Source organism: Bactrocera neohumeralis, chromosome 2 (genome assembly GCF_024586455.1).
Source record: "Bactrocera neohumeralis isolate Rockhampton chromosome 2, APGP_CSIRO_Bneo_wtdbg2-racon-allhic-juicebox.fasta_v2, whole genome shotgun sequence".
Lineage (NCBI taxonomy): Eukaryota > Metazoa > Arthropoda > Insecta > Diptera > Tephritidae > Bactrocera > Bactrocera neohumeralis.
Window position 1 is genome coordinate 25902250 of NC_065919.1, and position 13665 is coordinate 25915914.

A 13665-nucleotide genomic window follows, 5' to 3' on the forward strand; every position below is an offset into this window, starting at 1 on the left:
ACCAATGGCCGAAACTTGCGTTTTGTCAAAGAGTCAAGTGCTGAACGAATTGAGCACGACAGACTGTAAGCGACATCTGTCAAATATTAAAATACACACGTTCTTATGGACACAGTTATGTAGTTGTGCAGCTGGCTTAATAACTGTGTCCCTAAGAACGTGTGTATTCTAATATTTGTCGCGCTCATTGGTTCAGCACTTATGTGAAGATAGAAAATCCAAGCTGTGCCGAAAAAATAAACTAATGGCCGCCGATTGTCACCTCTTCCCTTGCCTCTGTAACAGCTTCGCCAACAAACTAGCGTAAATATGTATGAAGATGTATGAGCGTGACTACAGCGTGTAAAATAATAACTGTCGCACCTCTTTTTTTTAATAACAGGATTAATAGTTATATTCAAATTAAATAGTAATTATTTTATAAATACAAATATTATATATATTTATTTTATGCATCAATTTCAATTCTTTCCCCTTTGATTTTTTGTACTTCCTTTAAACGTTTAGAAAAACTTTCGCAAGCGGCACGAACGACTTCATTTGGTATTTCGTTCCATATTTTTGTCAAATGGTTTTTGAATTTATCCAAAGTCATGCGACTTAAATCCCCCAGTTTGCTAAGCATATATCCCCATATGCAATAATCCAGTGGGTTTAAGTCCGGAGAAGACGGAGGCCATTCTTCTGCTGATATGAAACTGGGAAAATTTGCACGACACCAGCTTTGCACAGTTTTCGCTTTGTGTGCAGGAGCAGAATCTTGCTGAAAACAGAATGGCCTATTCCCAAACATCTCCATTGCGTGAGGCTTCAAATGCTCTATTAGGACGTTATTCAAATAATATTCTGCATTTATTTTGACGCCTTTATCAATAAAAAGCAGTGGAAGTTTGCCACTTTTGCAAATCGCGCCCCATACCATCACCGAAGAAACATTTTGGAAACGCTCTACACTTTTTTTAGCTCTAGGAATATCGGACATCTTAGCTGCATACACTCGATCATTTTGAGGGTTATGGGGTTGCTGTAATAAAAACAGCTTTTCGTCAGAAAAGATAATTTCTGACTCTGCGTGCCTCCTTTGTAGCATTTTGCATCTCTCCCTTCGCTTTTTCTTCTGCATATCCGTAAGCCCATGAATTCTTTTTTTCTTATAAGCTTTAAGCTTAAGGTCTTCTTTAATTACCAAATGAGCGGACTGGTGACTCATTTTAAATCTTTTCCCGAGTTTCCGTACCGAAACGGAGCAATTTCTTCGAATCTGCTCACGCACAGCTTTGATCGTTTCCTTTGTTCTGACTGATCGCTTTCGTCCAGTTTTTTTCTTTATTTGCACAGTTCCGGTTTCGACAAATCTTGCTACGGTCCGCTGAACAAATCTTCTGTTCACATTATGTCTTTTCAGGGACTTAACAATTTCAGAAGTTTTCTTGCCTTGCAAATGTAGTTCTAAAACTAGTTCACGTTTCACATCCATACCGCTCAAAATTTTACTATCAAATGAAATGTGGAATAAATAATAGCTAATGATGTTCCATAAGTAGGCGATGTAACGGGATAAAAAAAATTATGTGGTGATGTTATTGTAAAGAAATATGCACCGTTGTTTTAGTGCGACAGTTATTATTTTACACGCTGTACATATCGACGCAGATTTTTGCGAGTCACGGAAAAATATTTTAGACAAATATTGTAAATCGACAACGGCTATGTTGCCACTTTTGTCACTTCTTTCTGTGAAGAATCATCAGAAAGTTGTTCAATTTATGATTTTTAGCTTTTGCCATCGTCGCGAAAAGACGCTTGTAGGCGAAGGCATGCTCGGGGAGATGTTACGGCGTCTGTTTTTATGAATGAAGCGAGGTCGCTTGTGGCATATGCGCCTGCGTTTATGAATGAAATCGTTTTTGTTGTAAAATTTACTACATTTGAACTTCGCCAATTTGGCAGCCATATTGACTTGTGGTGCTTTTGCTATTTAGACAATTGTTGTTTTTGTAGAACAATGCTTCAATTTTTTGTTGGTGACATATTCACATGTGTACGCATATGTATGTTTGTATGCTTGTGCATTATTTGTTCGGAAGTGTATGCAAATATATGTACATATATGTAAGTATATATGAATGTATCAACATGCAGCTCAATGCGCGCACATGTAATATGTGTATTAATAAGTGATAAAATCATGATTTGAATTTCTGAATGCGCACATGTGTATACATACATAATAAGATTATGATATGAGCATGTGCAGAGGCATAAGATTAATATGATAGAAGATGTACATACATGCATATATACATACATATGTACATATATGTATGAATATTGTTGTGATAAATTTAATTTCGATTAGTAGGAAATATAATATAAAAATATTTATTAGAATAGTATATTATGTAAAAATCAAAGAAAATTATTAAATATGCAAGTCCAAATTGACGATAAATATTACTATGCATGCATTCATACAAAATTATACTCATATCATAATTATGTTTACATGTCAATATTGAATTGCCGACGGCAAAACGCAAAAGCATACATATTTGCACACATTGCGATTTCCAAGTTGAAAGAAAAATTGAAGCATGAAAATATCACAATGCTGTTGTTGGGAGCAGCATAAGGAGCATGCATACATATATGTATTTTATGTCTTTTCATATTCTTGGGCTTGTGAGACAAGAACATAAAAAGTTTGTTTATGTTTTCTGTGTGAGAGATGTATTTTGTAGACATTTTTCGCTGTCAAAATGGATCAAAATATAAACGAAAAGCAAAACGAAATTCTTCGTTAAGAGTGTATTTCTGTCTCTTCATATTCTATGCTTCGGCATATATGCCTTGTCATCATATGCCGTAAATACATATATTTCTGTCTCTTCATATTCTCGGTTAGAATATATGAGAGAATTGTAAACAATGTTAAAATTGTGAAGCGAATTCCGATCTACAATGTTAACAAATGCGGCGAATTCCCTTTCACGAATCTATCAAATGTTCGCAGTCGAACCTGCACCTTCTCTATACTTTACGTTCTCTGGTTCAACTACGGACAAGCGTGTGAACTGTCAAGAGCTAACAAAATCCTATTAGTGGATTTCACCACTTTTGGCTCAGAAGGAGAAATTTTAACAGAAATGAGTGAACAGAGCTGAGTATTGATTGAAAATTATGCTCAGAAATATACATTGCTATTACAGACGTATGTTGCTCTTTTGCTTATATTTTTATACGTTTACATGCAATCATATCAATTGATATGAATATCATTTTGCGAATTTTTGTGAATTCATGCAAAATTGATAACATTATTATTTAATTTTGCTATTTTCATGGTAATGTTTGTAGTTAATGTCCAAATAAAAGCTACTTTTTAAATATTTCTTATCTTTGATAATATAATATAATTTCATATACATTTACTTATGCATACATATGCATATGCTATATATGTATATGATATATTATCGTAATATCCTAAAAACATAATACATATATTACAATAATAATATGTATGTATGTAAGTATGTAAATCATACCTCTTATCATTTAAAACTTTCATACGCATCTATCCTGCAGATACATATGTATGTATGTATGCAAGTACAAATCAATTTCAAATCAAGATATCATTTATTAGAAATATAAAAAGCGCGCGCTTCTCTATATTTACGAATACACAAATCAATGTATGTACATATGTGCGTATGACATTCCCACACAAACAATGCATACACAACATACATACTCACATGCGTTCACATGTGGATATGTCACCCGCAAAAATTACAAATATTGTTTTACAAAACCAACAATCGTTTGAAAAAGCATCAGAAACCAATATGGCAGCCAAATTTCCGACGTCAAAATTTATAGTAAATGACCCAACAACAAAATGTTCATTCATGAACGCAAACGTACTTTCAAAAAGCATATTCGATTCATTCATAAAAGCAGACGCCATTTCATCTCCCCGAGCATGCCTTGCCTACAAGCGTCTTTTCGCGACGATTTCAAAAGCTAAAAATCATAAATTGAATATATTTCTGAAATGTATGAGAAGGAAAAAGTGACAACCCCGTAAAAATTAGTATTAAAATATATTATAATAAAATAGACAACATAGTTTATTTGTCGATTTTCAAGTCTATAAATTTTTCAAAGAAAATATTCAATATTCTTCTGATTTTTGTGTACAGTCAATCCCGGCTAAGTAGTACTCCCCTTAAATGAAAATCAAATCCCTCCCTCATCACTCTTAACAGCCTATATTATATCTTGCTGCATCTCACGGTTTGTTTTTTGAAATACATAGAAATTATTGTTTTAAGTACCACTCGCTTAAGTATCCGCAGTCGCTTATGTGCCATATTACATTTTTATTTTTAACAAACCAAAAAATTCGGTATCTTTGATTGTGGCACATAACCGGGATTGACTGTATTTGTCAAGGAATGTGAAAAATATTTTGTAATTCTGAAATATTTTTACGCAGCTGCGTCGTTATGTATGCAAGCTCACACACAAACATACATATTTACGCTGGTTTGTAGGCGAAGCTGTACAGCGGCAAGGAAAGCGGTGACAATCGTTTGATTTTTTTTTTTGGTACAGCTCGGATTTTCTACCAACAACACATTGACTTTTTGACAAAACGTGAAGTTCGGCCATTGGTTGTCCGTGACAACGGAGTTTATGTATGAAACAATGGGTGTATATACATATTTACACATAAAGTTGTGTGTAGACAAATTTACAAACATTATGCGAATGATTCTTTCAAATTTGTTTACATGAACACAAAATTACATACATACATATGTATGTGAATATGTGAACTTTATGCGTACGGTTTTTAAAATCTGTTTACAATACACATGATTATATGTATATGACTTTTAAGATTTTATCAAAACGGGATTTTATCAAAAAAAAAATGTTATCATTACGGGTATGGTTTTTAAAAATCTGTTTTTAAAAATCTGTTTAGTATGTATGTATATTTACACATAATTACATCCATATGCGAATACTTATGTATTTACGTCGGCTTGGTTTTCAAAACGTTATCAAAACCTCTAATGCCCAATACAAGTATATGTATGTATGTATGTATATTTATTTAGGTAATAATGGAAATATGACTTTATTATAATTACCAACAGATTTAATGAAATTGATCATTAAATATGTCAAATTGCACATACATACATATATACATATACATAGGAGCTTTGTTATCAAATATTTACATACATAAGCATGTACATATATGGAGAATATCTATAAATGATATCCATAGCCGTTTGCGCATTGTAAATATGCGAATCTGTAAGCGTACATTGAAATTAGCATCATTTTTCTCATTTAACACTGAAAATGCTCAATTCTGCTATTTTCGACGCTCCTGCTAAATATTGGTGAAATCCGCTTATAGAAAAGAGTACCCCTCCTTTCGCGGTGAAATCCACTAATAGAAAAGAGTACCCCTCCAAAAAATGAAATATCGTAAGTTTGGCAACGCGGTGAACCTTCTCTATATTAAACGTTCTCTGTTCTCTATACGTTCTCTGTTATACGTTCTCTGTTTACGGTCCCTTTTTTAAAAATAGTACTTACTGATTTTGGCGTCATCTAGCGCCAACATATTGTCAACAAATTTAGAATGCTGGCCACTCTGTTTTCGTTACACTCAGCAGGGAACTCCTCTCCAGCAACACATGGTCAAAAATCAAAACAAATCAATCGACGGAAATAAATGAAATTCCTTCACCGCCAAAGATTAACTGAATAATAGTTTTACTAATAGTAACACAATGCCGAAAATAAAAACTGAAAAGAAAACTCGCATACACCAAGAGGTGCAAAAGCAAGGTAAGTGTGATAAAAGATATAATGCCTTCCTCACAGTTTTATTGATGTTTACTTTACACTTATTTCCATCCAGGCATCGTGTTCAATAAAGATTTTGGCCAACATATACTAAAAAATCCTCTTGTCATACAGAGTATGCTAGAGAAGGCTGCATTGCGCAACACAGACACCGTATTGGAAATCGGTCCCGGTACTGGTAATATGACGGTACGCATGTTGGAGCGAGCAAAAAAAGTCATTGCCTGCGAAATCGATACAAGATTAGCTGCGGAATTGCAAAAACGTGTGCAAGCTACACCATTGCAACCGAAATTGCAAGTGCTCATCGGCGATTTCCTCAAAGCGGAGTTGCCTTTCTTCGATTTGTGTATTGCCAACGTGCCTTATCAAATCAGTTCTCCACTGATTTTCAAATTATTGCTACACCGGCCACTATTTCGATGTGCAGTCCTAATGTTTCAGCGAGAGTTCGCTCAACGTTTAGTTGCCAAACCGGGTGATAAGCTGTATTGTCGCCTAAGCATCAATACTCAGTTATTAGCACGCGTCGATATGTTAATGAAAGTTGGGAAAAATAATTTTAAACCACCCCCAAAGGTTGAGTCAAGTGTTGTGCGCTTGGAACCAAAGAATCCACCACCACCTGTCAATTTCACAGAATGGGATGGCTTAACACGTATCGCATTCCTGCGGAAGAATAAAACACTAGGTGCGGCGTTTAAAATCAATTCGGTGCTTGAGATGTTAGAAAAAAATTACAAATTACATTTGTCGTTGCATAATAAAGTAAGTTTGAATTATCCTAAACACGTAATTAAATAATATAATTCTAATTTTTTTTTACAGCCACTAGAGTCAGATTTCAATATGCAAGCCAAAGTTTCAGCCATATTACAGAAGTTGGAAATGGAAAATTCGCGTGCACGTTCAATGGATTTGGACGATTTTATGAAATTGCTGTTGGCTTTCAATTCCGAAGGCATACATTTCAACTAGTGAATAGTAAATTATTTTCAAAATAACTGACTTTAGTTATAAGGCAACAAAGCAATAAAATGCGGAAAGGATGACAATTAGCAATAAGTAACTGCTAACTTCATGAGGTCCTAACTTACAAATCTATAACAAAATAAGCATTTTAAACGCATTTGTTGCATTTATTTGAGCGAAAGTTCAGTACATTCTTGTTATAGGTTTATATTCATAATTATATATGGGGATATTTCTTAGATATGCTATATATCTATAAATTTTATAAATATAAAGAAATTATTTTTATGTCTTTAGTTATTTGTATACACCATAGATTACAATTATTTAAAAATGATAAGACATGAACAGGTAAAAGATGTAGGGATATTTAAAAAGAGTTAAGTTTTGCAATTACAATTTCATTTAATGTTCAACACACACACGATGATAGTCTAAAAACAGTAAAATTATTGGATTCACACATAGGATCATGTACCCGTTGCGTCATAGACATAATATACTACAATAGCTGAATGGTTTTCCTTAGTCTAATACAACAATCAGTTCATGACTTTTTATTTATTTACGTTCTTTAATTTGTTCTCCTTAAACTGCCAATAATTTGGCAACATGTGTAATGGAATTGTAAATATTATTGTTTGCAATGCAACGTCATAATCGAATTTAAACTTTCTTTACACCATTCGAAGTTACAGGCATATGAAACGCCACCGTAAATTGTAATGTAATTATAGTCGAATCTACAATTATTATTTTTTTGTTTATTAGGATTTCAGTACGAATACTTTGGCATTTAAAAACGCTAAAGAAGTTCTTTCGTAAAATTAATGAAACCACAGCTACAGAAATACAAATGACATGCGTAATTTGCCCTTTAGTCGAAATACAACAAATGTTTTTTTAACAGACAAACTACAACAAAATAAAATTGCACTTTTTACACTGAAATATGCCTACGTGAAATAACTTAAACTTGCATGAACAATACATGCGAATTAATTATTACACTTGTCATTATAAAAGTCTACACAGCTTCAAACGTATGCTATACGAAGCATTGCAGCTGACACCGTAAAATAATTGCACCAATCCGTATTGGTTGGCATGGTCAACTAATTCAGAAAACTTAAAATATCTTGTTGTGATAATGTATTCAGATTCTTATTATCCTGTGACTGTTGCTGCGTGGCATTCTGCTGTGGTAGCAGTGGTGTTAAATTATTCATACTATTCAAAGCGTTGCCATTACTGGCACCAACACCGCCGCCACCACCACCATTATATCCAGACGGATAAATATAATTCACTGCCGGTCTTTGCATGCTGGCGTTAACGATTTTATTACTACCGCCGAAGGGATCCAAATTGTCTAAAGACGATGCATTGTTATTACTATTACTGCTAATAGCCTGAGGCGAGGCTAATTGATGGTTCATAACTAAAGGATTTGCGCTATGCCAGTTGTTGGTCCAACTATCATTTGAGCGCGCTTGGTTGGGACTGGTCAAGTGATTGCCACCACCACTAAGTGCATACGGATTTACAATGGGTGAAACTGCAGTAGTAGCTGTAGCAGCAGACTTTGGCGATGGGGAGTTGCTCAAACTGGTCAGATTCGAATTCATCAAAGAGGAAAGAATGTCCGGTTTGGGCGGTGCGTTGTGTGATATTCTATAAAAGATTATTGAAATAGTAAAATATAGCAGTGAAATACTTAAAAATAATACTCACTTAAGCACATCGTTGTTTGTTTTAAATTTTTGTTGTTGACCTGCTTGTGTCGTATTTATTTTTTTCGTTGGTTGCGTTATGGAGAAGCCCGAAAACATGTCATCGTCGCTGTTTACACTGCTGTTAAGACTTGTGTTCGTTTTTGTACCTTGTTCCAATTCTGTAGTCAAAATCTCGGAGGCATCACGTGGCCTGCGGAAAAAGTACATGATCATAAACACATCATAAACATAAAACTGCATTACTGAAAAACATACTTGTTTTCCCTTTGGATAGTTGAGAGTTGCTCCAATTTCTCACGTTGTTCCTTCTCCACCCGACTGAACATTTCCCTAATTAGTGTCACAATCGTGTTGAACTGCGCGATAGTGAGACCGTTCTCAACGCAGAGTGGCATTAAAAACGGTATACATTTATGCGCCATTACATCTTTAGTTATGCCTAACTTAGTGTTGGTCATGGCGATTTTATAAATTCCAATTATAGCCATAATAATTGCAGGTTCGCGGCTTTGTATCTGCTGCAGGAAGGGCAATATTTCATCCAACACCAGCCACTTGTCAAGATCTTCTAGTAGTTTACCAATCGATATCAAACAATTTACTTTCACCGACACATTACTGCTGTGCAAGCAGAGTTTCTTAATTCGTGGTATCACAGCGTTTTTCATGGCGTTGTAGTCAATCAAATTGGAAAACGTCGGTAACACACCTAAGCATAACTCTTGTATTTGCGGCATATCACATTCCAATGAGCGATAAAGCAGTGGTAGAACGTGTAGCTTAACTTCTTCAGCAGGTGTCAACTTTAGTAAGAGATCCATTTTTTGCATGAAAATTAAAAGTATTTGTATGGGATCTGTCAATTTGAAAATGGGTTTCAGATGCGTAAGTATGTGTTCGCAATACTTTTCTGACTACTCATCTCAGCGATGAGCAATACATTAGGTAAAACAAAAGGTATCATTGGCGAATTCACGAATTCTTTTACCAAATATGGCAATATGGAATGTAAGTTAACGCGATGCGGTAGTGTTGGTATTATTTGTGGAAGTCCTTTGTAGAATTTGATTTTTGTAAATTATCCCATTGATAAAGGGAATCCAAGTAGCTCAGTGTCTTAACTCCAACGTCTTGGAAATATACTATCTGTTGCATTTATATACAATTTTTATATTATAAATTTAAATAATTTATATTATAAATTTAATATTTGTAGATGTATATTTATTTCCTACCTGTTTCATTTCGTGCAATTGTGGGCGCATATGCGGACTTGGATGCAACAAAGCTCTTAAACTTTCATTCAAATCGCTGGGAATACTATTCATTGGCGGGTACTTTCGTTGGTTAAGATCGGCGGCATATCGACGAAATGAACTATAATCACTACCAAACATTTTTAACGGTTTACCCGAATAAATTGTGAATATTAATACACCTAGCAAAGTAACGGTAATGTTAATTTTTTTGTACTATTGCTAAAACAACTACATATAGATACATACCTAAAGAGAATAGGTCACTTTCGGTGCTATTTATAGTATTTAACGCTACTTCAGGCGCACAGTACTCCAAACTCGGTTGAGCTAGGACATGAACAGAAGTAGAGTACTCGCGGCATGGCCAAAAGGGTTTACCATCGGTCGCAGGTTGATTAGTTATGCAGAAGTCAAAACCAAATAATTTCCAGCTCCTATTTTTATTGATCACAATAGTTTCTGCGCATATATTACGGTGCACGATTTTGGCATCATTATGTAAAAATGACAAACCGTCAAATAGTTGCAATAATCCATGACGTATCTCAACATCATAGAGTTTTTTCTCCGAACGTACTGAATCACCCACAACATTGGCCAACGAAGCGAATACTGGCTCTGTTGCGAACGCCAAGGAATCGCGTGACTCCTCAAGCGGATGTTGAACAGTTAACACGTGTGGATGTCGTATTTTTGTTAACTGTTGCACCCCACGTCTTAATGTTTCCAACATTGTTTCTCGATCATCTTTCGACCAGCGCTCCAGCATTTTCTTTTCGAATACAAATACAGAGACTTCCTGTTTCGTGCTCTTCTTGTAGCCATTGTACACCTTCCACATAAGCCCTGAATAATAGTTAATTGTTAATAAATTGTATATTAGCCTTTTACATAATAAATTACTCACCTACACCTGCTGTACACACCTGCTCCAGCACTTCATATTCTCTGGTGACGTTGTTCCCTGGAAGAACACCAGACAGCTGTGATACTGTCGTATGTACTGTTGAGTAGAATTTATTTATTACGTCCATGGCCATATCCAATTGGCTATCTACAGATAACAAAAATTACAGAAAACGAAATCGATATAAAGGAATTTACAGCCTTGTTTTGTAAAGGAATTACTAATTTTTTCCTAACTTCGATGAAATCTTTGTTGTCTATTTTATCTTCTCTTTCGTAAATTACTAATCGATAGAGAAAGGTGTATTCAGCGGATAATCAGCAGAGTTGCCAAATCTTACATAAAATGATATTTGTTGACTTTCCAACAAAAAATTAAACCCATGTTTATTTTCGTGCAATCACACTTAAAAAATAATTGCAGCCCTGTGCTAGCTGTCATTTTACTTAAATACATATTTTGACGTTAAATTGTTGAGGAAGGTAAATTTTAAATGGATTTTACAATTTCTATTTAAATTATAAAGATTTGTTACAGTTTTTTTTCAATAGTCTTTTACAATAAATTGACCGAATCAGCCGTTCATATATCACTAGACTCTGCAATAGGTGCTCTCGTGCCCTTGTATATTTCGGTATAGGATTTTTGCAATCTGCAATCTTGTAAGAGCAAGAGAATCCCCATTCTGTAATGAAAAATAGTTATATTAAAAAATTTTCGCAACGTCTACCAATCATCATCATTTTTAACCATTTTCTGCTAAAAATGAGTACTTTTTTAATTAAGATAATTACTTTACTGTTTACTCTATTATTTCAGTTACTGTAGTAATATTTATAAAATAATATTTTTGGTAAATGTATAGGTTAGATCTAATGGAAATTATATATATTTTAATTTTTTCAATAATTTGTATATTTAAAATATATATGTTGATTTTTTTGATAGTAGGAAATAATAAAGTTTTTTTTAATTGAAGCTTACAATTATATACATACAAACATATATATAATACGTATTCGAGCCTAAATTCATTTCATTTTTAATATAAAAACACATTTTCCTATGATGTATGATATATTTAATTAACTAAATTCATAAACTAAGTATCCACAACGTTTCATCAATTTTTGTTCACACTCCAGTCGAAACAAATTGCTACTACCTTTCAATTGCAGCTGAGCCTAGAAAATATTTTTGTTGAAATAAGTTAATTATTAGATATACATATGTATGTAAGCGGCTCATTTGTATGAAAGCATTTACCATTTTGTTGTCACAATCTAATTTATTTGCATAAAAATTTAATATAAGCGCCTTTGTACGGTTCACGACAACGTCGTTGATATCTAGACACGGATTACTACCGTAACTGATAATGCAATCCTCTAAACTTATTTCATCCAAATGTACAGAGAGCAAAAACAATTTTTTAAATTCCAACTCGCTACGTACATAGCATGCATGAAAGTGCAACACACGTAACGTAGGTAATAAAGAGATGTAAACAAGCATATCGGAAAATGCCAAAGGATCGAAGGCCAATACTAATTGCCTCAAATGGGTATGCATCCGAAAGTTAATAATTTTTGGAAATATTGCTGTAATGTCACGTGAATATATCCCCTCAATGTGCCGAGTGTTGTGCAGCTCTCCGAGCTTATTGTGGAGTGAATCCAAATTGGCTGTCGAGTATAAATCAGTTATATTTAACTCCTTCAAATAATGCAAATTCTTTAATTGTGGCGTAAAATAAGACAACTCATAAGAATTAACAACCAAATGGCTTAGAGTACAACATTGCAGAGAATCCTCTGCTAGGTGTGGATCCTTCATTTTAAAACTTTTCAATACTAATGTATGTAATGGCAATTCTTGCAGTATCCGTTCTAAGTAGTTAAATTGAAATGTATAACAGGAACTAATTGTTAGTTGTTCCAAGTGTTTCCACAATACAAAGCCTGCACCTGTAAATTTTCCATTTGGTCGCAGATGCCTTAGGTTTGGGAAAGTATCATATAAGATAGTTACAAATTCGTATTCCAACATCTCTGAACCTGTCACAGTTATACAGAGGTTGTTTGTTTTGATAAATTTATATCCATTTAGCAGACTAATCATATCTTTGGAGTCAAGTTCGAGTTGTAGATTTTCTACATGTTGATGCACGACGCATATAAATTGTTTAAGCTCATGGAATTCGAGTGGCATTTCAGGTGGTAACTTTAAACGTAATTGCCTTTTATATTTTGTTTTCCACATACTCCCAATAATATCAATGAAACTTTTATTAGAGAGTAAAAGTGCTATTTGTTCTTTCAATGATAAATATCGTAAAATTTGAATCAAGCAATCTTCATTTAAAGAATTCATATCTATTAGTTGAATTAAAATAAAAATGAAGCCAATTAAAAACTATTTTAAAAACTTTATTTTTTGGAGATTTAACTTTTTCAACATAAAAAGTTTAGATGAACAAACGTATATTGACAAAGCTAACGTATGTCCAAAAGTTAAATTTGATAGAATAAGCAAAAAATAATATGACCCTATTTTTGACATTTCTTCTCACAACAGCTGTTACAAAACAATATTGCTAAGTTACATTAAATATTTTAATTTATCAAGATACCGAAAAAAATTAACTAAATATTTACTAGTGTGAAAGATAATTGTTTTCATCTCTTCTTGGGACCGGTATTTAATAGATATAAGTGAGTAAAACACAATTCTTAAATTTTGCGAAATGTGTTTATAATAAATATTGTTATATAATCATCAAATTAACTTCTCAAATTTTAAAAATTTCGAATATATGCTAATACAAATATATTTTGTAATTAGTAAGAATTATATAAAGCTTTCTGATAAATCTTATTTATTTCTATTC

General features: G+C 33.5%; 3 protein-coding genes across 3 annotated transcripts; 1 reads left to right on the forward strand and 2 right to left on the reverse strand.

The window, feature by feature from the left end:
- The first annotated feature begins 5694 nt into the window (after positions 1-5694).
- On the forward strand, positions 5695-7026 carry LOC126751126 (probable dimethyladenosine transferase). Its single transcript, XM_050461122.1, has 3 exons — positions 5695-5883; positions 5957-6669; positions 6730-7026. Exons 1-3 carry the CDS (start codon positions 5826-5828, stop codon positions 6877-6879), a joined length of 921 nt encoding a protein of 306 aa, XP_050317079.1. The 5' UTR covers positions 5695-5825; the 3' UTR covers positions 6880-7026.
- On the reverse strand, positions 7018-11086 carry LOC126751113 (SCY1-like protein 2). The gene is given in 9 exon segments (XM_050461091.1): positions 7018-8547; positions 8608-8799; positions 8865-9516; positions 9519-9677; positions 9680-9755; positions 9845-10047; positions 10115-10714; positions 10776-10922; positions 10997-11086. Coding segments are annotated over 8 exon segments (2574 nt in total). The 5' UTR covers positions 10909-10922; positions 10997-11086; the 3' UTR covers positions 7018-7988.
- A 605-nt stretch (positions 11087-11691) lies between these two features.
- Positions 11692-13434, reverse strand: LOC126751124 (uncharacterized). Its single transcript, XM_050461119.1, has 2 exons — positions 12042-13434; positions 11692-11959 (listed from the first exon to the last, which is right to left on the reverse strand). Exons 1-2 carry the CDS (start codon positions 13146-13148, stop codon positions 11861-11863), a joined length of 1206 nt encoding a protein of 401 aa, XP_050317076.1. The 5' UTR covers positions 13149-13434; the 3' UTR covers positions 11692-11860.
- Between the last annotated feature and the right edge of the window lie 231 nt (positions 13435-13665).